This window comes from Triticum aestivum, chromosome 1B, assembly GCF_018294505.1.
Source record: "Triticum aestivum cultivar Chinese Spring chromosome 1B, IWGSC CS RefSeq v2.1, whole genome shotgun sequence".
Classification (NCBI taxonomy): Eukaryota; Viridiplantae; Streptophyta; class Magnoliopsida; order Poales; family Poaceae; genus Triticum; species Triticum aestivum.
The window spans coordinates 9,992,297-10,014,874 of NC_057795.1; the positions used below are offsets into that span (position 1 = coordinate 9,992,297).

At 46.1% G+C, this 22,578-nt stretch overlaps 1 protein-coding gene across 1 annotated transcript; it reads left to right on the forward strand.

The window, feature by feature from the left end:
• Positions 1-14,433: 14,433 nt before the first annotated feature.
• Positions 14,434-19,313, forward strand: LOC123084131 (wall-associated receptor kinase 2). The gene is made up of 3 exons (XM_044505897.1): positions 14,434-15,334; positions 17,389-17,550; positions 18,152-19,313. The coding sequence occupies exons 1-3, from the start codon at positions 14,434-14,436 to the stop codon at positions 19,138-19,140; spliced, it is 2,052 nt and encodes a 683-aa protein (XP_044361832.1). The 3' UTR covers positions 19,141-19,313.
• The last annotated feature ends 3,265 nt before the right edge of the window (positions 19,314-22,578 follow it).

Genomic DNA, 22,578 nt, shown 5'->3' on the forward strand with positions numbered 1-22,578 from the left:
GAAGCAAAATTTTCAAGTATAGCTGATGCTTTATACTTATATGTGTAGACCTCATTTTATGTATATGGCACTTTGAAGATAGTCACCATTGCGGTGTAGATCTCACAGTAATGGAGAGCATAATCTGGTTTTGACCAGTAGATGTTCATATGTCCATTACCTTGTGTCATACTACATTTTACAAAAACACTTTGAAGGTAGTCATTTGTCAAAATACTAGATGTAGACCTTACAGCAAGAGTGGATAGTCTGCAATTTGGTGCAGTAGCTCACACAATTACCTTGTGATTTGCAAGTATAAAATTCGAGGTAGTCACATCAATTTCGTATATTTGGGAGAGCACTCGAAGATAGTCATTTTGCCAAAATAGAAAAGGCAAAATGTAGATCTTTCAGCGATGAGGGTAATCTGCAAAGTGCAGTAGATGCCTCATCTGCCTTGTGATCCCAAATTTTGAATTGTAAAATAAAATTGTTGTACTTAAGAATTACATATTCTAAAAAAAATGTTGAAGCAATCATATAGAATATGTACACATAGTCTGAGACTTTATGTTAGACGATACATAGTCTAAATATTCACACTTATAATACAGTACTGAATATGATAAGCAGAGGTTCTTAATACAATAAAATACTACTCTCATATAGAAAGAACAAGCTGGTGATACTCTGATCTCTCCTTTCGCACGTAATAGCCACGTCGCAGGAAGAGGGGTCAGAGGCAGGTGTGGAGGGCGAAAGGAGATGCTGAAGTGAGAAGTGGGGAGGATGAGTTCATTCGTGATACACGGCAGAAAACTGCCTCGGTGTTCGATCGCATCCAAGACAGTAATGATGTTGTAGCGGCGGACCCTGGTGCTCAGGGCCGCCGAGTGCAATGAATCTCCTAGCATGGAACTGTCGGGGACTGGGATTGGACTCGACAGTTGGTGAGCTTCGGGATCTTATACGATCTCACAACCCAACAGTGGTTTTTCTTTCAGAAACAAAAAAATCGGCGAGTGCGATGGAGCGGCTGAAGTGGAGCTTGGGATTTACTTGTGGAGTTGCGGTGGGATGCAAAGGAAGGAGTGGGGGTTTAGCATTGTGGTGGAGGGATCATCTGAAGGTCAATGTGAGGCCGTGGAGTCAATACTTCATTGATGCAGAGGTGGAGTGGGACGGTAAACTCCATAGGATCACTGGATTCTATGGGGAGCCTAAAACAGAACTGCGCAAAAAATCGTGGGATGCTATCCGTTACCTGCGGGCCCAGGACAATGTACCATGGCTTTGTGTTGCCCATTTCAACGAGGCCCTCTTCCGCACGGATCAAGTTGGGGGAAACCCTAAATGTTTTAATCAGATGGAGGACTTCCGGGACTGTCTTTTAGAGTGTGGCCTTGCAGATCTTTGTTTTTCTGGGTACCCTTACACTTGGGATAATAAAAGAGATGGTCTTGACAACATTCAGGTGCGTTTGGATCGGGCTACGAGCAACGAGGGCTTCCTTGCAATGTTTCCGGAGACGACGGTGGAGCACCTACTTTGCGAAGAGTCGGACCATCAGGCCCTCATGGTGCGGATTATGGAGACAGCTCCAGTTCGCACCGGAGCAGGGGACAGGCTGTTCAGGTTTGAAGAAGCATGGCTCCGCCATGATCAGTATGAGACGATGATCGAAGAATCGTGGGAAGCCTCGAGCACAGGGGAGGAAGGCGTGACGGCTGTTTGGGAACGATTGGGAAGAATGTCAGGTTCTATCCAGCGATGGGCGAGAGAAGTGTTTGGATCGATCAGGAGAAAAATTAAACAGTTGAAAGCTCAACTTTTGGAGGCAAAGGAGCGAGCACTCGTTTCTGGGTACCACCATGAGATTAGAGAGTTGGAGGAGCAGCTGCGAGAGGTGTATGAAAGAGAAGAAGTCATGTACAGGCAGCGCTCAAGGGTGGATTGGCTCAAAGCGGGTGATAAAAACACTAAATACTTTCAGAACTGGGCATCACACCGAAAGAGGAAGAATACGATCAAGGCCTTGAGGAGGGATGATGGAACAAGATGTACGGTAGATGTGGAGATGAGAGCTGTGGCAGCATCATTCTATGAAAATTTGTTCACTTCGGAGGGGTCGGTAGGCATGGAGGAGGTGATGCAACATATACAAGGGATGGTTACGGAGGAGATGAATACATCTTTGATCGCACCGATTTCAGACACTGAAATAGAGACGGCTCTATTCCAGATGGGTCCAACAAAAGCTCCGGGGCCGGACGGGCTCCCGGTGCTCTTCTATCAGCGACACTGGTCGCTTCTTTGGGGTGATATTTGCAGGGCGGTTCGTGATTTCTTGGACGGTGTAGCTACCCCGGAGGGGTTTAATGATACGGTGATTGTTATGATCCCTAAGGTTCACTCTCCGGTTGCTATCCCAGTTTCGACCGATCAGCTTATGCAATGTGCTTTATAAGATTGCTACAAAGGTCCTTGCCAATAGATTAAAATGTATATTGCCAGTTCTCATCTCAGAGGAGCAGAGCGCTTTTGTGCCGGGGCGACTGATCACGGACAATGTGTTGGTGGCCTATGAGTGCATACATGCCATTCGCAACAGGAAGAGGAAGAAACCTTTGTGTGCAATCAAATTGGATATGATGAAGGCCTATGATCGAGTGGAATGGAATTTCCTGCAACTCATGTTGGAGAGGTTTGGTTTTGCTCTGCCATGGATAGCAAGGATTATGCGCTGTGTGACAACAGCTAGCATCACGGTTAAAGTGAATGGGGCCTGTTCTAGGCGTTTTTTTCCATCCCGGGGGCTTAGGCAGGGAGACCCTCTTTCGCCATACTTATTCTTATTCTGTGTTGAGGGTTTTTCGGCGCTCCTGAGGAGGGCACAGTCTGATAATAGGATGAAGGGAGTCTCGTTTGGGGGCACTGGCCTCCACATTACACATCTTCTATTTGCTGATGATAGCATCGTGTTTCTAGAGGGGCGCACTGAATATCTACAAGCTCTAAAGGAAATTTTGGTAACATATGAGGCGGCCTCGGGCCAAAAGGTAAATTTGCAGAAGTCGTCCATATTTTTTGTCAAGGGGTGCCCGGACACCACAAAAGAAGAGCTCAAATCGGTTTTGGTGTGTCCTCAGAGGCTCTAAGTGAGAGGTACCTCGGTCTCCCAACACTGGTTGGAAGATCCAAGTAGGGCACTTTTCAGTATGTCACAGAGAGCTCAAAAGGAAAATGTAGTGGCTGGAAGGGTTTAGGTCTGTCCAAGAAGGAAAGGGAGGTTCTTATCAAGTCTGGACTCCAATCCGTGCCTACTTTCACCATGAGTTGTTTCCACCTCACAAAGAAAACCTGCCGGAATCTGAATTCTATCTCTTCAAAATTCTGGTGGGGGGCAAAGGATGGTGAGCGTAAGGTACACTGGATCTCCTGGCAAAAGATGTGCATGTCCAAAAGAGATGGGGGTATGGGCTTTCGTGATCCGGTTGCTTTTAACCAAGCACTGCTCGCGAAACAGGCTTGGCGCCTATTGCAATATCCGGTGTCCTTGGTGACAAGGGTGCTCAAAGCGCGTTATTTCCAGGAGGAGTCTATCATGAGTGCTACGTGCCCTTCCTCCGCCTCATATACATACCGGAGTATTCTGCATGGCCGGGACCTCCTTAGAGAAGGGCTCGTATGGAGGATTGGCGATGGATCTCGTGTCAACATTCATCACAGTAATTGGATCCCGAGGAATGGCTCCATGAAGCCACTTGGACAGGTTTATATGCAGGGGGTGACAAGGGTGGCCGATCTTCTTGAGGCTGATGGCAAAACTTGGAACCGGCAGCGGGTACTAGACATGTTCTCTCAAGAAGATGCAAAGGATATCTTACAAATTGTGGCGGGCGGGCTAGGAGTTGAGGACTATCAAGCTTGGAACCACACTAAGAATGGTGTTTTTTCGGTGCGTTCAGCATATCACTTGAGAATGGCGATGACGAGAGCGAGGACCGGACGGCCGGAGCCCTCTAGCTCAGTCAATAAACATAAGGGGTATATGGCCCTGTGGGACACGGATGCACCGGGGAAGGCTAAGATTCACCCTTGGAGATTGATTTCGAATGGTTTGGCAGTCGGGTCAGAGCTGCATAGGCGGAGGATTAAACCGGGAGTTTTTTGCGCAGTTTGTGGGCGTGAGGAAACCATCATTCATCGATTCTGGTCGTGTCAACACTCTGTACTTTTTTGGCAGCTACTTCGCTCGGAGATGGGAGATATGGTGGCGATCCCCCCATGGCAGTTAAACTCCCAAGGAGAAGTGGCACGCTGGCTGCTGCAGTGGCTAGCGGAGGCAATGGATGACGCGAAGCAGGTGATGGTGCAAGCGCTGTATGATCTGTGGTTAGCAAGGAATGAGACCCGTGATGGCAAGAGAATAAAGGAGCCACATGAAATATTGGGCTTGGTGGTGATGCACACCACAGAATGGAGGTTGGCAAACCCCAGGAATACGTCCGTGCGAACCGGTCAGCTATCACAGCCATGGGAGCCGCCAGCCGAGGGATGGACCAAGGTCAACGCAGATGGAACAGTAGGTAAAGGGGCAGGCAATGCCGGGGGAGGGGTGGTGCTCAGGGACCACACGGGAGCGTTCATAGCAGGGGCTTGTCATCTCTTCTCTGGCGTATCTGATCCAGAGGTAGCTGAACTCCTTGCCTGCAGGCGCGCTCTTGAGGTGGCGAGAGATTTGAACATGCTGCGAGTCCATGTGGAGCTAGATGCTAAGGGGGTAGTGCACATGCTGCAAGTACCAGGAAAAGAACTTTCGGTGGCTGGACCTTTGGTGGAGGAGATCAAAATGATGCTGAGATCTTTTGAGGAGTTTAAGGTTTCGTGGATTCGTCGGTCAGCTAATATTGCCGCACATAAGTTTGCTAGAGTAGCAGTGGGTGATGAACTTTGTAAGGTTTGGTTGGGGGCTCCCCCAGACTTCGTTCTTTCTGTTTTGTCGGATGAAATTCCAAACTTCGTAAGTTAAATAAAGCGGCAATGTTTTGACCCTAAAAAAAAATAGAAAGAACAAGTGTTGTACAATATATACACTATGGCTATTTCCTGTTGGAAACGACACAGCGCCAGCAGCCATTTATTGGATTTCTTGGCCTGTAGGCCTGTTTGGTGAGAACGTACGTGACTTGGGCTGGCCCATGCACCGACAGAGAGAAGGATAAGGATACTTCCTCCGTCTAGATGTGTAAGTCATCTTACAAAAACCAAATAATCCCAAAACAGTTAGACGCTGTGCATTAATTTCTATCTCGTTTCTTGTTTCTTCACATACCAACCAATAAGAGGCGAGGGGTGTACATGCTATTAATGACTTGAGACTAGCAAACACGATATGCAGTGGTTAGTTCATTGCATGCAATGCTATTAATTAGCAAATAAACATTAAGGTCTCTCGTTTTCCCCTCCTCCTTGGTCATGGTGCACAACCTAAGATGACTTACTCACCTAGACGGAGGGAGTAGCACGCACGAGGGTTTCCCACACAGCGCCGCTTCTCCCGTTCCCCACTTCTCTGCTCGATCTGGCACAACACCTCACCACACCGTCTCTTCTCTGCTCATGGCGGGTGTGCCCCGCATCTCCGCACGGCCCCCGCCACTGCTGCACGCCCCGGGGGCGCCGGTGAGGCCGAGGGCCACCGGCGACCACGCGCCTCGGACGGCTGCGTGGTTTTGCGCCATGGCCGCGGCGAACTGCCGCAGTATCCGACGCGCCTCCGGTGGAGGTGTGGGAGGGAGGGGTGGCGCTGGAGGCAGGGGTGGTGTCGCCGGTGATGGATGAGGCGGCGGCGGCGTCGACGACGAGCCCTATCCTTCCATCTCCTCTTCTTCTTCCTTGATGGCCATGTTTAGATCGGGGACGGTGGAGTAGGCATGGACTTCCACTGCTGCCGGCGTCGGAGACGGGAGATCCGGGACAGGACCGTATCCAGGAGGGAAGAAGTGCTCCAGCAGTTCATCCGACGACGTCGGTGACGGCAGCCTCGGTTGTGCGCCCGTACGCGCTGGGCACGGTCCAAACTCGTGCTGCAGGCAGTACGGGGGCAGTGGTGGCGGCGCGAGTTCACAAGGGAACATCTCCTCTTCTCCGAGAAACGGCGCCGATGGCCCTGCAAGCAACCACTCCATCGGAGGGATGGAGAAGACAGTTGGTGTAGTCGCATGTCCGACGTACTCGTTGGCGACTGCCGGAGCCGAAGGCCCAGCCTGGTGCATTGCAGGCATCTCTCCATTTGCAGCAGTGGCCGTGGCGGAAGGCCCAGCCTGGTGCACAGGGTGGTTGCCATGGCGTGCATATCCACGGCGGCGGTTCTGGCGGTGGTTCCAGGCGAAGAAGCGGCGACGTGGGCCGCTCCTTACACCAAGGCCATGACGGCGACGGGCGGCACGGTGGCGAGGAGTGCGGGAAAGGCGACGGCTCTCTCTTTGGATAAAGCGAGCGAAAGCGAAAGCCGCAGATGACAGGTTTCTCCCTGCCATGACCTACCTTTTCTTGTCCTTCCCGGTGATGGCACTATCTGTCTTTCGGAAAAGATAAAAGTGATTGTACGAATGATCTCATGCTTTCATTGATTGAGAATCACATATTTATACAAGATTTGGGACGCGTTGTGAAGGCGTCTGTACAAAGAGGCGCCTGTATGGACAGATGCGTCCATACGACGCTTGGACACTAATAACCGTTAACTACATTTCCTAACGATGATTCGCTAAAGCCGTTTCGTTGATGTCGATTCTTAACAACTCCGAGATGGTGGGAGTTATAAGCCGAGTGCCCGCTAACGGCACACTCGGCATACTTTCTTTTTCTTTTTTTTAAAATTAACTAAAGTAAGCCGAGTGCCCGATAAAAAAACACTCGGCTTACACTTCTTTTTTCAGTTTTTTTGTTTTTTCTTCTCATTTCTTTTTTGTTTAATTTTTTGTACGCTATTTGTTTTCCTCTATGTTTGATTCTTTTCTAAATTATTAATTTTCTTTTCTTTCCCCCTCTCCATTTCCTTTTAAAGGTATTAAGTGCATTTTTAAGTTATTTAGTGCATATTATTTAAAATTTTGTTGTAACTTGATGATTTAAAAAAATAGAATTGTAAAATCCTATTTGTGTTCTTAAATCTAAGTATATGGGCCTTATCGAATAAAAGAGAAGAAATTTCAAACCTCGGGAAGTCAACACTCGACCCTGAACATGATTGTTATTGGGTTTTTTATAATTGTACAAAATGCAAACAAAGTCTGAAAAACATGAAATTTGGCTAGATGCCAATATATAATCCCTAGAGCTTGTGATAAAATTTGGAGAAGGGGCACGTACATTGCTTACATTACTGGAAAAACTGACCACGCCGAGTGCTTTGAGCTGTGCCGAGCGCCAAACCACAGGAGCTCGACAAATACCATGTAAGGCAAAGTGCTGCACTCGGCCAAAGGCAGGGCCGGGCCCATAGTGGTGCAGAGTGTGCAGCCCGCACAGGGCCCATCAATTTTAGGGGCCCCAAAAAATTTGTAAGCCATTCCTGTGCGCTGGGCCGTGCAAGGCGCTGGCCGCGGGTCCTCTGGCCGCTGAGTCGAGCATCCCAGGCTCACAGGCCGCTCGATGCGTTAACTGCTAGCCAAGACGTTACCCTAAAAGAATAGGTTAGCACCCAGCGTGATTAACGCGTTATTGGAGGCTGCCGGCCGCCGGTGCTACTTCTTGCCTCACTAGTCCTGATTAGATTTAGTCCGATTAAACGAGGCAACACCGGCTCTGTGTTCAGAAATTCTTCATACTGCACTCCAATGCTTAGATGGTCAAGCCAACTAGTCAAGGTTTAGCACTAGTGGGGATTGTTTATTAATCTCTCAACCCTCATCTTATATACAGCGAATTGTACATCCAATTTTTCATTATCTTTGATTTGTGTGATCTACTATGCTATTGATTCATATACATGGCTACCGTGTGGGCGCTTCTGATTGGAAACCGTGTAGGCGCATCGAGATGGTAGCAGATATCAAGCGCATTCAGAGGCAGGTGAGATGGCGCATCTCGACCAGATCAAAATTGATCGCATCCAGAATTGGCGATGGGCGACACGGCGATAGGCGGGGCAATGAGCCTGCCGCTTCCGATTAACTTCGTCTAATCGACATGTTTCTCTCGCCAAAACAGGTAGCCTGCTGCCACTGGCTTGTCCTCTTGATTAACTTCCGCTCCTATATTCCTATTCCTAATTTCTAAATTCTAATTAACTTCCGCCTCCTTGGTTGAAGATCATAGTATAGCAGTTCAACTTGACAGGGCACGAGACTAGGTAAGTTAGACATTATATCATATACTGTACGTTATAATTGCTCGTTAGTTCATTTTTTTAGTGAAATAGGGCCCCATTTTTTATTTTCGCACAGGGCCCCGGATTTTGCTGGCATGGCCCTGGCCAAAGATAGGACACAACAAAGACAAGTTGTTGCAGAGAAACAAGAAAAAAGGGCGTGGCAAAAAAATAAACTCGGCAACCGTCACATATATGCTAAGAGCTAGTAAGTAGTAAGCTCACAACAATGAGGTGCCATGTGGCAAGTCCGTCAGTGGTTGACGGTAGGTGCACTTTGCCGAGGACCTGTATTTTGGGTCTCAACAAAGTTTAGTTCCATTGCATAATTAGGACATCTATTCACATACACACATCTAAGTTCAGTTGGCCATGATTTCATCTGAACCATGTGTCAGATTACTATTCCCATCCACGACCGAGGAAAAGTGGTATTGCAAAGTATGTTGCACCCGTGGTTTGCGAGTATAGCCTGGATGACTGTGATAGTGAAGAGATGGAAAAGACCAGTTCAGATGACAATGGAGGATTGGGCCACAAGGATCGGCGGGGATGTTGATGAAGCTGAAGAGCGGATAGTTGAGATATTAACGAGGAATCCTGAGATAACATGGAGGAGGAGAAGGATATGCAGGAAGTTCCATATCTCAGAGAAGGCCATCACATGGCATGTGGTAGGCCTTGACCGTTTTCGGGCTTGCCTGCAATATTTTGGGACACCTATTGCATTTCTAGGGTTTCAATGTTGGAAATTCCAAATCTAAACAGTGGGCACATGAAATCATCGCCAGAAGCGATTAAGAAAATCCAATAATTTATCTATGCAACATGTGTAGTCCTTGTGCAACCGAAGAAGTCATTATTATGCCTACATGCGTCTTGACATGGAAAGTGTTGCTCTAGACACATTAATTAGTTTGGGTTGCAATCACCGGTCAAGGAGGAGTGCAATTCATTTCAAAATGCAACTTGTATATTGTACATATACGCAGCAACTGCAGTAATTGAGCTGCTAAGTGTGTACAGATTATCATGACGAACATGCTTGTGTCATGTACGATGTAATGGCTATGTTATCCTATTTGCTAGGATATATTAGCTGTAAAAATAATTTGTGTATATCCCCCGCAAAAAAAAAATTGTGTATATCAATGATATTCGATTAAAGGACCTACATGGTCATGATAGTCGTCGATTGTCGAACCTTTTATGATAAACATTCCTCATGGATGAGTATTTCTGTAATAATCGAAACACTAGACATTTCAGACATAGTTTTAGTTGAAATTTTAATATTGATTCTCCTTTTGAAACTCATGTAAATGAACCAGTCGAATTTTCATAGATGGACATTAAATAGAGGATGGACCTAGGAAGGGGCATCGCTACAATGAGACCAAAGACAGACTTGACTTCACATGCAACCTATAGCTCCAGCTGCATTAATTAGTTTGGTTAACAACCAGGATTAAGCAAGAGACGAAGTTGTTTAATAATGCAACTTGCATATGGCACGCACACAACATCCGTGATAATTTGAGCAGTTAATTAAGTGTGTACGCGTAATCGCGACGAACATGTTTGTACCATGTATATTGTAGTGGCTATGTTATTACATTTTTATTTGAATGGTAAAAGAAGATGGCTCAACCAATTCGACGGGATATACTAGCATAAATCTATGTTGTATACTACCGGTATTTGATTTGTGAATGATGACAAAAGTTGGAGTTATCATAAGTGGTAATTTAATAGAGGATGGACATAGGCAGAGGCATTATTGCAATCAGGCCAAATCCGTGCTTGTTTTGACATGGAAAATCTGGCACCAGGCGCATTAATTAGTTTGGGATGCAATTTAGGTCATGGAAGAGTGCGAGTCATTTGAAAATGTAACTTGTATATTGTACATAGGCAACAACTGCAATAATTGAGCAGTTAAGTGTGTACACATTATCATGACGAATATGCTTGTGTCATGTACGATGTAATGGTTACATTATTCTATTTGATGGGATATATTATCTATAAAAGTAGATTGTGTATGTCAATAATATTTGTGATTTGTGGATGTAGTTGGTTAAAGGGCGTAGCATGGTAAGATAGTAGCGCCACTCCTTGATGAAGAGATTGATCTAGCCATTGACTTTTCTTTGCCACAGTTTCATGCGCTTTTTTCTTCATATTATTATGCCGTTCATTCTGTAGGCATCAACAAGCCTTGAGCTTGCTGAACATTCTCTTGGATGAGTTTTTGTGCATTGATCTGAACACGTCAGACAATGTTTAGGGTGGAATTAATGTATATTTTTCTTTTCTTTGTGAAATGCATGAAAGTAAACAAATCAAATTTTCATAAAGCGATAATTCAATAGAGGATAAACGCAGGGAAACATCATTGCAATGAGACAAAAGGCAGACTTCTATCTTGACACGGAACCAATGGCTAGCTCTAGCTTTTTTTTATAACATATGCACACATACTCAACGCTATGAACACACGCACACAAACTCTATGCTTATGAGCACCTCAGAAATACTAAGTTCACACAACATTTTAAGATTGACAAAGTCAGCGTAGACGCCTTCTTAGACAATGGGAATGTCTCTGCCTACCAACCACACGTCGCCGAAAGGCCTGAAAAAAATCCAGAGAAGACCAATAGTGTCAAGTTTAGGACTTGAATCCTGATGGATGGCTCTAGCTAATTGATTGGGTTGGGCTACATTCGAGGAAGCAGGAGTGCATGCCACATGAAAAAGTAACTTGCGCCACAATACATTGAGCAGTTGAGCCTGTCCGCATAATCATTGATGACCACGTCTGTATCCTTATTAACTTTTGTTTCGATGGAAATGGGGCATCCTTTTAGATGGCAGGCAGGCTGTAAAGGAGTGCTCGGTACTTGCCGGGAATCAACCAACATACATATGGTCAGCATGCATCATATGTGGGCCTCATTGATCTTGTTGGTGTTTTTGTTGCTGCTGCTTGCGGCAGCTTCAACAGTAGCTACCACCGCGACGACTCGTGGGTGTCGGCCGAGCTGCGGCAACGTGGACCTCCCCTAACCCTTCGGCACGGGCACCGGCTGCTTCCGCAAGGGCTTCGAGACCAAGTGCATCAACGGCGGCCCTATGCTCGCCGGCACATCCCTCCGTGTGCTCAAGCTGTGGTTGGATCCAGACGAGTCGCAGGTGTTGCTTCCCACCATTTGCTTGGTAGCTATTAACTTTGAGTAACCAGTGATTGCAAAGTCGGTGACTAAATATCTTTAGCAACTAGACTATAGCCACAACGAAGCGACCAAGGTATGTTGGTAACAATAGATTAATAGTAACCAGTTTTGGAGTTTTAGTAACCAATCACCTTGGTGGCTAAAACCAATATATCCAGTAGTGAAGTGTGGCTCCAGCTGTATTATTTAGTTTGGGATACAACCGGGGTCAAGCAGGAGTGGAGGTAATTTTATAATGTAAGTTGCATATGGTGCATACACAGCATCCGCGATACTTTGAGAAGTAAAGTGTTTACGCATAATCATGACAAATATGTATATGTCATGTATGTTGTAATGATCATATTATTGCATTTTTATTTGAATAGAAAATAAGATAATAGCAAAATCTATATAACGGGATATATTAAATATATGGTGTATAAAACCATATTTGATTTGTGAATGATGATAAATAATTTGAATTGTCTTGTGATAATTTAATAGAGGATGGACTCAGGCAGAGGCATTATTGCAATGAGGCCAAATCCGTGCTTGTCTTGACATGGAAAGTGTGGCTCCAGAGGCATTAATTAGTTTGGGTTGCAATCGCGGTCAAGGAGTAGTGCAGGTCATTTGAAAAATGCAACTTGCATATTGCACGCACACAACAACTGCAATAATTGAGCAGTCAAGTTAGTGTGTACACATTAGCATGTGTCATGTATGATGTAATGGCTACATTATCTTATTTGATGGGATATATTAGCTGTAAAAAATATCATATATATGTATGAACGATATTTGTGATATGTGGATGATGGTTGATTGATGGACGTAGCATGGTCATGAGAGTCGCACCCTTTGACGAAGAGTTTGATCTAGTCGTTGTCTTTTCTTTGCCACAGTTTCTTGAGAAACTATTTTCATATTATTAAGGTTTTTATTTTGTAGGCACCAACAAGTCTAGAGGTTGTTGAACCTTCTATTGTAAACATTACCCGTGGATGAGTTTTTTGTAACAATCACTGAACACTTCAGACAATGTTTAGAGTTGAAATGTGTAATTTTCTTTTCTTTCTGAATGCATGAGTAATAAACAAGTCAAATAGAGGATGAATGTAGGGAGAGACGTCGTTGCTATGAGACCAAAGCGAGTTATTTACCCAAAACAACCACATTATGGGCTAGGGTAACAGATCAGTACCACATTTGAGGCAGGGCACAAAAAACCTCCATCTTTGTGCCTAACTAGTAACGCGGAGCACTAATCATTGAGTTTCCTAGAGAAAACAGCGAACCAGACAGGTAGGCCCCACCTGTCGGGCTGACGTGGCGAAGACTAAAAAAGTTTGACCGGCTGGTGTGGCAAATAAGACGTGGGCCCCACATGTCATTGAGTAAACAGTCATCTTCTTCACATCATTATTTCTATGGGGCATTTCATCAAACAGCTTCTGAGCGGCTGTCGAGCAGCTCTTTCTTGCAGGCATGGCGATGAGCTTGACGCGTCCGGAGCACGGGGCAAAGTGCAGTGACCAGGGGAGGCCCCGCGGACGCGAAGCCAGCGGCTCGTCGGCAATCAGGCTGCCAGCAAGGACGGTTCGTCGGGCGGCCGGACATGCCCTCCACGGCGTGCGCGCCAGCTCGGGCGCGGCCAGGAGCTCTCTGCGCACCGCCGTGCGTAGCAATTCCAGCGTGTCGCAGCGTCGCCAACCGCCGTGCACAACCTCCCTGCACATCGCCGCCAGCGCGTGCTCCGCCGTGGACGTTGGGGCCGTCCTTCTTGCGTCGCACATGGCCGATGTACGTGAACGACGGAGCTGAGGAAGAACGACACGACGGCCGACTGCTCGGGAACTGGTCCACAAGACGGCCAGCAAGGTGGTGAATCGGGCACCACCGCGCCGCTGGGGCTAGCCATCCATGGCCGCGCCGCCGCACCAAGGGCTTCACGGGCGCCAGTGTCAAAGGCGCGGCCGGGCGTGCTGGGAGGCGTCTTGAGGCCGAGCGCCACTCCTGGTCCAACGGTCGTCGGCGCGCTACCGGAGGGCGCTGATTCGCCGCGCTCCAGGCCGAGCGCCATGGCTAGGATGCTCGCCCCGCGCCATGGCTGGGCTGTGCGCCACCCTTGCTGTATGCACGATGGAAGGCAAGGGAAGCTCCATGACTCAATGTCTGGCATCCTTGACGGCGTCCTGTCCGCAGGCGGCGGCCTGGCTGAGCTCGCACCGACCTGCTCCTATCCTACGGTGACCACAATGACGAGATGGGCAATGCCCAGAACGTGCTTGTTTAAATGCCCATGAAGATGGAGGTAGAAGTAAAAAAGAAAAAAAAAAGAAATAAATAACCACTCTAGTCATTGACAGATGGGACCCTTGTCCACCTTAGCAATTTGTACATGTAGGCATGCCACATCGGCCCGACAGATGGGCCCAACCGGTCAGAGCCGCTGTTTTCGCGACCAAATCCGAGTATCAGTGCTCCGCGTTACAGGTTAGGCGCAATGTTGATGGTTTTTTGTGCCCTGCCTCAAATGTGGTACTGATCTATTACCCTAGCCCATAATATGGTGGTTTTGAGTAAATAACTCGACCAAAGCCAGACTTTTGTCTTACATGGAAAGAATGGCTCCAGCTGATTGATTAGGCTGGGAATGGGATACAATGGAGAGGAAGCAGTTGAGCTTGTCCGCGTAATCATTGGTGACCACGTCTGTGTCATGTATATGTTGTAATGGTTACATTATTGACTATTGTTTCGCTGGAGATGGAGATGTGGCGCATCCTTTTAGCGGGTTGGCTACTTATAAAACTCTCGCTACTCTTGCCGGAGACCAACATACGGTCAGCAATGCTGAGACTGTGGACATCATTAATGTTGCTGCTGCTCCTTGGGGCAGCGGCAGCTGCAACAGCAGCTACCACCGCGACCACTCGTGGGTGTCAGCCGAGCTGCGGCGGCGTTGATATCCCCTACCCCTTCGGCATCGGCGCCGGCTGCTTCCGCAAGGGCTTCGAGATCGAGTGCATCAATGGTGGCCCTGTGCTCGCCGGCACATCCCTCCGGGTGCTCAAGCTGTCGCTGGATCCAGATGAGTCGCAGGTGATGCTTCCCATCGGGTGGGAGTGCTACAACGCCTCCGACCCAATCGACACCTACAACAACTGGGACTATGGAGAGACGACGATGAACAATGACGGCGTCTACCGCATCTCCAACACCCACAACATGCTCGTCGTCGTCGGCTGCAACACCTTGGGCTATGCACTCAGCAAACCAACCAAGGGCAGCAACTACAAGTACGCCTACCAGACTGGGTGCATGTCCTTCTGCAATAACTCGGCGAGCGCGCAGGACGGCCTCTGCGACGGCGTCGGGTGCTGCCACATCGACATCCCGCCGGGGCTCACTGACAACTACTTCAACTTCCGGGAGTACGACCACTCTGCGATGATGGACTACAGCCCGTGCGACTACGCCTTCCTCGTTGACAGGAACAACTACACCTTCCAGCGGTCCGACCTCAAGATGAACACACACCGGACCATGCCGGTGTGGCTGGACTGGGCCATTCGCGTAAATGATTCAATCTCCGACGACATACTATCATGCAAGCAAGCGGCCAAGACTGGTGAGGACGCCTGCGCCGGCACCCACAGTGACTGCGTCAACTCGACCAATGGACCTGGCTACAACTGCAAGTGCTCCAAAGGCTACGAGGGCAACGCTTACGTCATCGACGGATGCACCAGTAAGTTTCCGTGCTTTTAGTCTGACTATGATTTTATTTATTTAGGAGGGTGCCATGGCAGTCGGGAGACTGTCACCCTGGCATCGGATTGGTGAAGAGGCCAAACGGCCCTCGCCTGTCACGGCAAAGAAGGTAGATACGAGCAATGGATCGGCGGCGGAAGGTAGGTTTAGGCAGGGGACAACGGAAAGGAAGAATAGCAGCCGGCCGTAGGAGGGTAAGGTTTGGAAGGAAGACAAGGACCACGGAGTTATAAGAGAACAAGACCTGTAAAAAAACTCCCCCTAAAAATATGGTTTTATGGGCTTTAGCAGGACCCGTAAACATCTTTCAGGTAAAATATGCTTTTCCTTCCTATTTCTTTCTTAACTAGCATACAAAAGTAAATAGTTAATTACATTTAGGTCCTCAAAGTAAGAAAAACAGCCTCAAGCCGTTGCAAACCAAAACTGTAATTGCAGCAAGGTCCTTTGAGCTCAGCTGGATAACCATCAAGCTGGCCCGGACTGCCCCGCAGCAGGGCGAGGCGGGTAAGGCAGCAGGGTTAGCCGTGGGCTAGATGGCCGGGGCAGTGTCATAGCCTGGTGAGGTGACCGGCGGTGGGCTGAGGCAAGACGGGCAGCACGGTGGCGTGGCGATGAACAGCTGGCCGCGTGAGGCACGTCGAGGAGAGGAAGTGGCAGACAGCCCGAGCCGTGAGGATCAGTTGGGCGGGCAGCGGGCTCGATGGCTGGCCCAGAGGGGCGGTAGGGTCGGCGGAGTCCATCATCGGCGATCCTAGTAGCGCCGCACGGCCGGAAGCATCATCTCCCCTAGATGGAACGGGAGTTGCGCTGATCATACGGGTCCCCTAATTTTTCTTTTAAGTTTCATGGAAACTGTTGGAGCACTTTTTGGCCTAACTCCCCCTAAACAATTATAGTTACAGGGAAGGGAAACTGTTGGTGATGCTGTAAGGGCGTGCGTGGTGGTCATCACTGGCTGGTGGCTAATTTGGGCCGAGCATCTCCAAATCCTCAACAAAACAACCCCAGTAATCACTTGTTGGGGCTTTCAAATAACTGTTTTTTGGTTACTGGGACGGATGCTTTCGCAAATCCCTAATAACCCCATCTCCACCCAACCTGGCATAGACCCATTTGTGGAGATGGGGTTTTCACAAATCCAACTCTCTCTCTCTCTCTCTCTCTCTCTCTCTCTCTCTCTCTCTCTCTCTCTCTCTCTCTCTCTCTCTCTCTCTCTCTCTCTCTCTCTCTCTCTCTCTCTCTCTCTCTCTCTGGTGGTGGCGGCAGCTATGAAGATTGTGGTGGCCTTTGATGGCGGCAACAAGGCCGGCGAAGGCGGTGGTGCCGTGGTGGGCAACAACGTTGGCACACGCAGCGTCGGGTGATAGAGTTAGCAACTGACATATGGGCCACACGTCATTTGGGAGAGTATTGGAAGAAGCACCATATTTGGGAAGTCCGGCTAAATTATTTGGGGCGTCCCAAACAATATTGAGCATTGGAGATCTGTTGAAGCGTGTCTTTTGCCCAACTCTATCTAAATATTGTTAGATATTGGACATCTGTTAAACATGCTCTCAGTGGTGAAATATGACCACTGACGGGCCGATCTAAGCGGCAGATGAGTGAGGGACATCATGGAGAGGACAAAAGACTCACTACTGACAGGTCACCTGACTGATCGTTTGCTTAAAAAGAACCCTGACTGGTCGTAAAGTGGTGTCATTGTTTGACTTCTAGCATCTCCCTCACTCATCGACATGGCTGATCGTTTAGTGCTGCGCTGGACGGTCACTATTGAGGGGTCAGTGTTAGAGCACTTTATCTAGCAGTGGTAGTTGATTACAATCTCAATGTTTCGTGAATATGCAATCTGTATATTTGTTTCCACATATATAGTTAAAATTTTCTTCATTGGATTGAAATCACACATTTTCTGAATCAATTGAGACTGAAAAAACCTTGGTAGATGAAAACATACAAAACTATGTTTTTTTTGACCAATGTTCTAAATAATATTCATTTTGTGAATTTGCGGCCGGGACACAGATATAGATGAATGTGCAGATCCAGCCAAGTATCCTTGCTACGGTGTGTGCAAGGACGCCCAAGGATGGTACGGATGCGAGTGTCCTGCAGGTTATCGGAGCCATGACCCAAGAACAGAACCATGTACTCAACAGTTCCCACTTGCTGCACAAATCTCCATAGGTAAACATCATACTCCTACTACATGTGTTACTTTCATGCCATCGCTTTTGCTAATTTTATTATGTAAATTGTTCTCTCTCAGTCGCCCCAAAATACATACACAGAGCTAGTTAAATTATTCTTGCTACTATGTCTAATATGTATTCGTATTGTTTGAGACTCACAAGTCAAGTCACAAGAATTTAACACAATTTAAACTACCTGATGAACAGAAAGACAATCCTCAATATTATAGTATATATTAGGATCCCTAATTGAACGGTTACACTCAATTTGTAAGTATCAAGTGTTAGAAAGTCAATTAGAAAGTTGCATCATACCACCTTTGTAAGTTGCATCATACCACCTTTGTGTTACATCACAAGGATTTAACACAATTTTAACTCAATTTGTAAGTTGCATCATACCACCTGTTGCACTCAATTAGAAAGTCAAGTCACAAGTCAATTCTTTCTTTTTAAAATATTTTCTTGCACTTCATACCAAGTGTAAACTCAAAAATTAAGTTTGATTATTACATAGTTACGTTTGATGGCAAACTAATTAATGACCATAAACTTTGATTGTTACAATAGTTAAGCTTGTTTCTTTGTCCATGTAGGTGCAACAGGTGGTATTCTTGTCTTGGCATTTCTGGCATTCCTTTTTGTTCTTCGCAAAGAGAAGCAGAAGGCTAGAGATTTTTATCGAAGGAATGGTGGGCTTACATTAGAGAAAGCTAGAACTATTAAGATTTACACAAGGGACAATCTCAAACCAATTTTAAAGAGTAGCAATCTAATTGGCAAAGGTGGCTTCGGCGAAGTGTACAAGGGTGTTGTTGATGGAGCTACAGTCGCAGTAAAGAAACCGAATGGTCGTAGTGTGCTAGAGAAGGAGCAATTTCCAAATGAAGTCATCATCCTGTCTCAAGTCAGCCACAAGAATATTGTAAGGCTTTTAGGTTGTTGCCTCGAAGTGGACAACCCCATGCTAGTCTATGAATTCATCTCCAAAGGAAGCTTGGAGGACAATCTTCATAGTGCAGACAACGAGAAGATTCTCGACTTGGATGTACGTCTAAGTATTCTTGAAGAGTCGGCACAAGGTCTAGCTTATATGCACTCACAAATCCATAACAAAATCCTTCATGGTGATGTTAAACCAGCAAATATACTCCTTGATGAGAACTTTTCCCCGAAGATTGCAGATTTTGGGATATCGAGGTTGCTTGCAAAAGGTAAGTACCACACTGCAAACATCATAGGTGACATGTCTTATATGGATCCAGTGTACCTACAATCAGGCCGATTGACTGACAAAAGTGATGTCTATAGTTTCGGTGTTGTCATCTTAGAGCTCATTAGCAGGAAGAGGGCCACTCATTCTGAAAATAATAGCCTAGTGAGGAGCTTCCTAGAATGTCAACAAAAAGGGGAGAGCGTGACTGAGCTTTTTGATAAGGAAATTGCAACAACAGGAGATTTGGGATTTCTTAACAAGTTGGCAGAGATTGCTCTTGAGTGTCTTAACCTTGATGCAGATCAAAGACCATCAATGACAGATGTTGCAGGGCGCCTTCTCATGTTGCATAGGTCCCGTAATCCTTAGGTTTGTTTACGGATCAGAGTTTCAACGGCATGTATGTTAAGTTGAATAAGATAGGTAGCTATCAGTGTAAACCTTTGTTGTATTTCTTGTTCCAAGAAATTTGTACTACTATAGTAAGTAACTTTACGTTTCATATGACCAAATGTATGAATTGATTTTCTGATTAAACTATATTGTAATAGGGATTTAATCTTTACCTTTCCGCACAGACACCTGCCTTGGATTGCTTCTATGATTCAAGACAAAACAGAATAGTCGAGTGAAAATCTAGTACGTCGTCTACCCACACAGTCGTTGTTGAATTGCAACCTCGTATAATTTGCCAAGGGAACCATACTAGTTTTTTCTTTGTGTACCCATATAAGCTTGCGATGACTTCAGTTTTGCTTGGTGTACTAGGAACCATACTAGCTTTTTCTATGTGTAGCTGTTGTCAACGTCCTACTCATACGCCCTTGAGGTGGAGTGCGAGTTTCTGATAGCTAAATTATTATAATCTGGCAACTTAAATGAATATAATCTAGTAAATGAATGACATTAATATTGTAACTACCACCGGAGAAGGTGGTCAAAATATATCAAACATGGGGATCCAAGTTTGAAGATCATATTGCAATGAAATCATCAGTACAAAGAGAACGTTAATTGGATTAGCACCTCAGGACATAAAATGAATTTTAGTCCCCACGAGTACAGTCCAGGATTTATACTAACAGCTCCGTTAGAAACAACAGCAGAATTAAAGCACAAAACTACAAGGCCGCCACCTGGTCACAGGGTTCCAGCCGTGTTGCCGCCCCAAGATCTCTTTCGCCGTTTTCGACATACCGCCAGCGCCTCCCCCCCCCCCCCCCCCCCCTCTCAATTGGACTGTTGATTGAAAGTTCTTGACGTTGTTTGTTGACACGGACCGAAAATACTAATGCTTAGCACTGCAATTTCTTACATGATGACGAAAACGACTACAATGACCATTTCAGGACCTCGACATCTGAAGCAAGTTCGAAGACAGATAAGATGTACAGGCTTAATTAGTGAATGCTACTCTAGGTAGTACTCTTCCAGGTGTTCACACCATCGTTAGGGATATATAAGATTGTTCTTCCTTCCTCGAGTCAGACATGTGGTATACTAGATTACTTCTGCGACAAAGACTTGATCTTTAGAAATTTATGACCTCAAGAGAGCGCTCCAAAAATTTATCTTACGGGCAGTCGTCTTACTAGTAGTCCCTGCTTCTAAGGATTTAGGACTTCCAATCAGCAATAATTTAATTAATGCACGAGTTGTGATTTGGCGCCAATAGATGGTTGCTGTTTCTAAGGATGAATGCCCGTGGAACACATCCCTCTTATGATTGCTATTGTGCAGGTGCAGGTGTCTACATGATGAGAATTTCTAGCAAAAACAATCCAGTTGCACGGCTATATCGGGTTATTTCACAACACCACATCTTACTTTTCATAAACTATTTGCTTTTGCAGCGGATTTTTTTGTTTGGAATTGGAGGTGTACCCCCGGCCTCTGCATCATAATGATGCATGCATCCATCTTATTAAAAAATCCACGAAGTAGCAGAAAGTCATAAAGTATTACAGCTTACAAGCAGAGTGAAACAAATAAACAAAGAAAAGTACATGCTAACAATCACAACTAATACCGCAATATGAAGAATAAGCTCCCTAGACTTCTATCCTGTTATGCAACCGCTATCCGAACCGGTTGAATATAGTCCGTGCTACCATCTCCCACTGGTTGTACCCAGTAACTAAAGGCTCCCTGGAGTCCATAGGAGTGAGTAAGGACCACATACGGTTCCATGCGGTAGCTCAGAAGATGACCTGCAAGAAAGTTAAAGTGTGTTGTCTGTTAAAAATCAAATCATTTCTACAGTTCCATATAGCCCACAGAAGCGCACATATTCCAATCCGAATACGAGTCGCAGTAGTATGCTCAACTCCAGCTAAGCACGTTCCAAACAACGACTCAATGTCAGCTGGAGGATTAATCTTGAAGGCTATATGAATCGTTCTCCAAAGCAATTTGGCGAGTGGGCATTCAAGGAATAAATGTTGTATTGTTTTATCATGATCACAAAAACAACAATGTGAACTACCTACCCATCGCCTCTTGATTAAGTTGTTCTTGGTGAGTATTACTTGCTTGTGGACGAACCACATAAAGACTTTAATACGCAAGGGAACCTTAACCTTCCAAATATGCAACGATATTGAGATTGGGCTAGAACTAATCAAATCCATATAGAAAGATTTCACCGTAAATACCCCATTCTTGGCTAGTTTCCATTGCGTCGAATCCGGCTGGTTGGAGAGTTGAAGATCTATCAATCTCCGAACCAAGTGCATCCAGGCAGTCCATCGCTCACCAACTAACGCACGTCTGAACTGAATATTCAAGGAAATCGTTTGGAAAACTGTGCCTACGTAATCCTCCTTACGTTGCACAATGTTATAAAGGGTGGGATATTGTACGGCCAGGGATGTCACTCCTAACCACGTATCCTCCCAAAATCTTGTTGACATCCCATGGCCAACCAAGAATTTGACCCTACGAAAGAACAAGTCCTTCGTTCTCATAAGCCCCTTCCAGAATGGCGAGTCAGTTGGTCTCATGGTAACCTAGGCGAGCGTATTTTACTATAAATACTTATTGCGCAGAATTTGTGCCTACATACCCTCCGGCTCTATCTCTAACCTGTAGAGCCATTTGCTCATAAGGCATTTATTCTTAATTTCTAAGTTCTCAATACCGAGACCCCCCTGGTCTTTTGGTCGGCAAAGGATATCCCATCGCACGAGACGGTATTTCCACTTGGCCTCATCTGGCTGCCAGAAGAACCGAGATCTAAAGAAATCAAGTCGCTTCCGAACCCCTTTCGAAATTTTGAAGAACGATAGTAGGAGCATCAGCATACTAGTTAGTACCGAGTTAATCAACACTAGCCGGCCTCCATATGACATAAGCTTGCCCTTCCAGCAGCTAAGCTTTTTTTTCAATTCGATCTTCGACACACTTCCATTCTTTATTGGACAACTTACGGTGATGAATCAATATGCCCAAATAACTAAAGGGTAAAGAACCTAATTCACACCCGAACAATTGTCTATAAGTGTCTTGCTCGTCTTTGGCCTTCCCAAAGCAGAACACCTCCCTCTTGTCAAAGTTTATCTTTAAACCCGACAATTGTTCAAAGAGACATAAAATAAGTTTCATATTACGCGCCTTAGCAATGTCATGTTCCATGAATAAGATACTGTCGTCAGCGTACTGTAAGATGGATACTCCTCCATCGATCAGGTGAGGAACTAACCCCTCCACTTGACCATGTTGCTTGGCCCTGCCAATAAGAATGGCGAACATATCGGCCACTATATTAAACAAGAGAGGAGACATGGAATCCTCTTGTATCAATCCCTT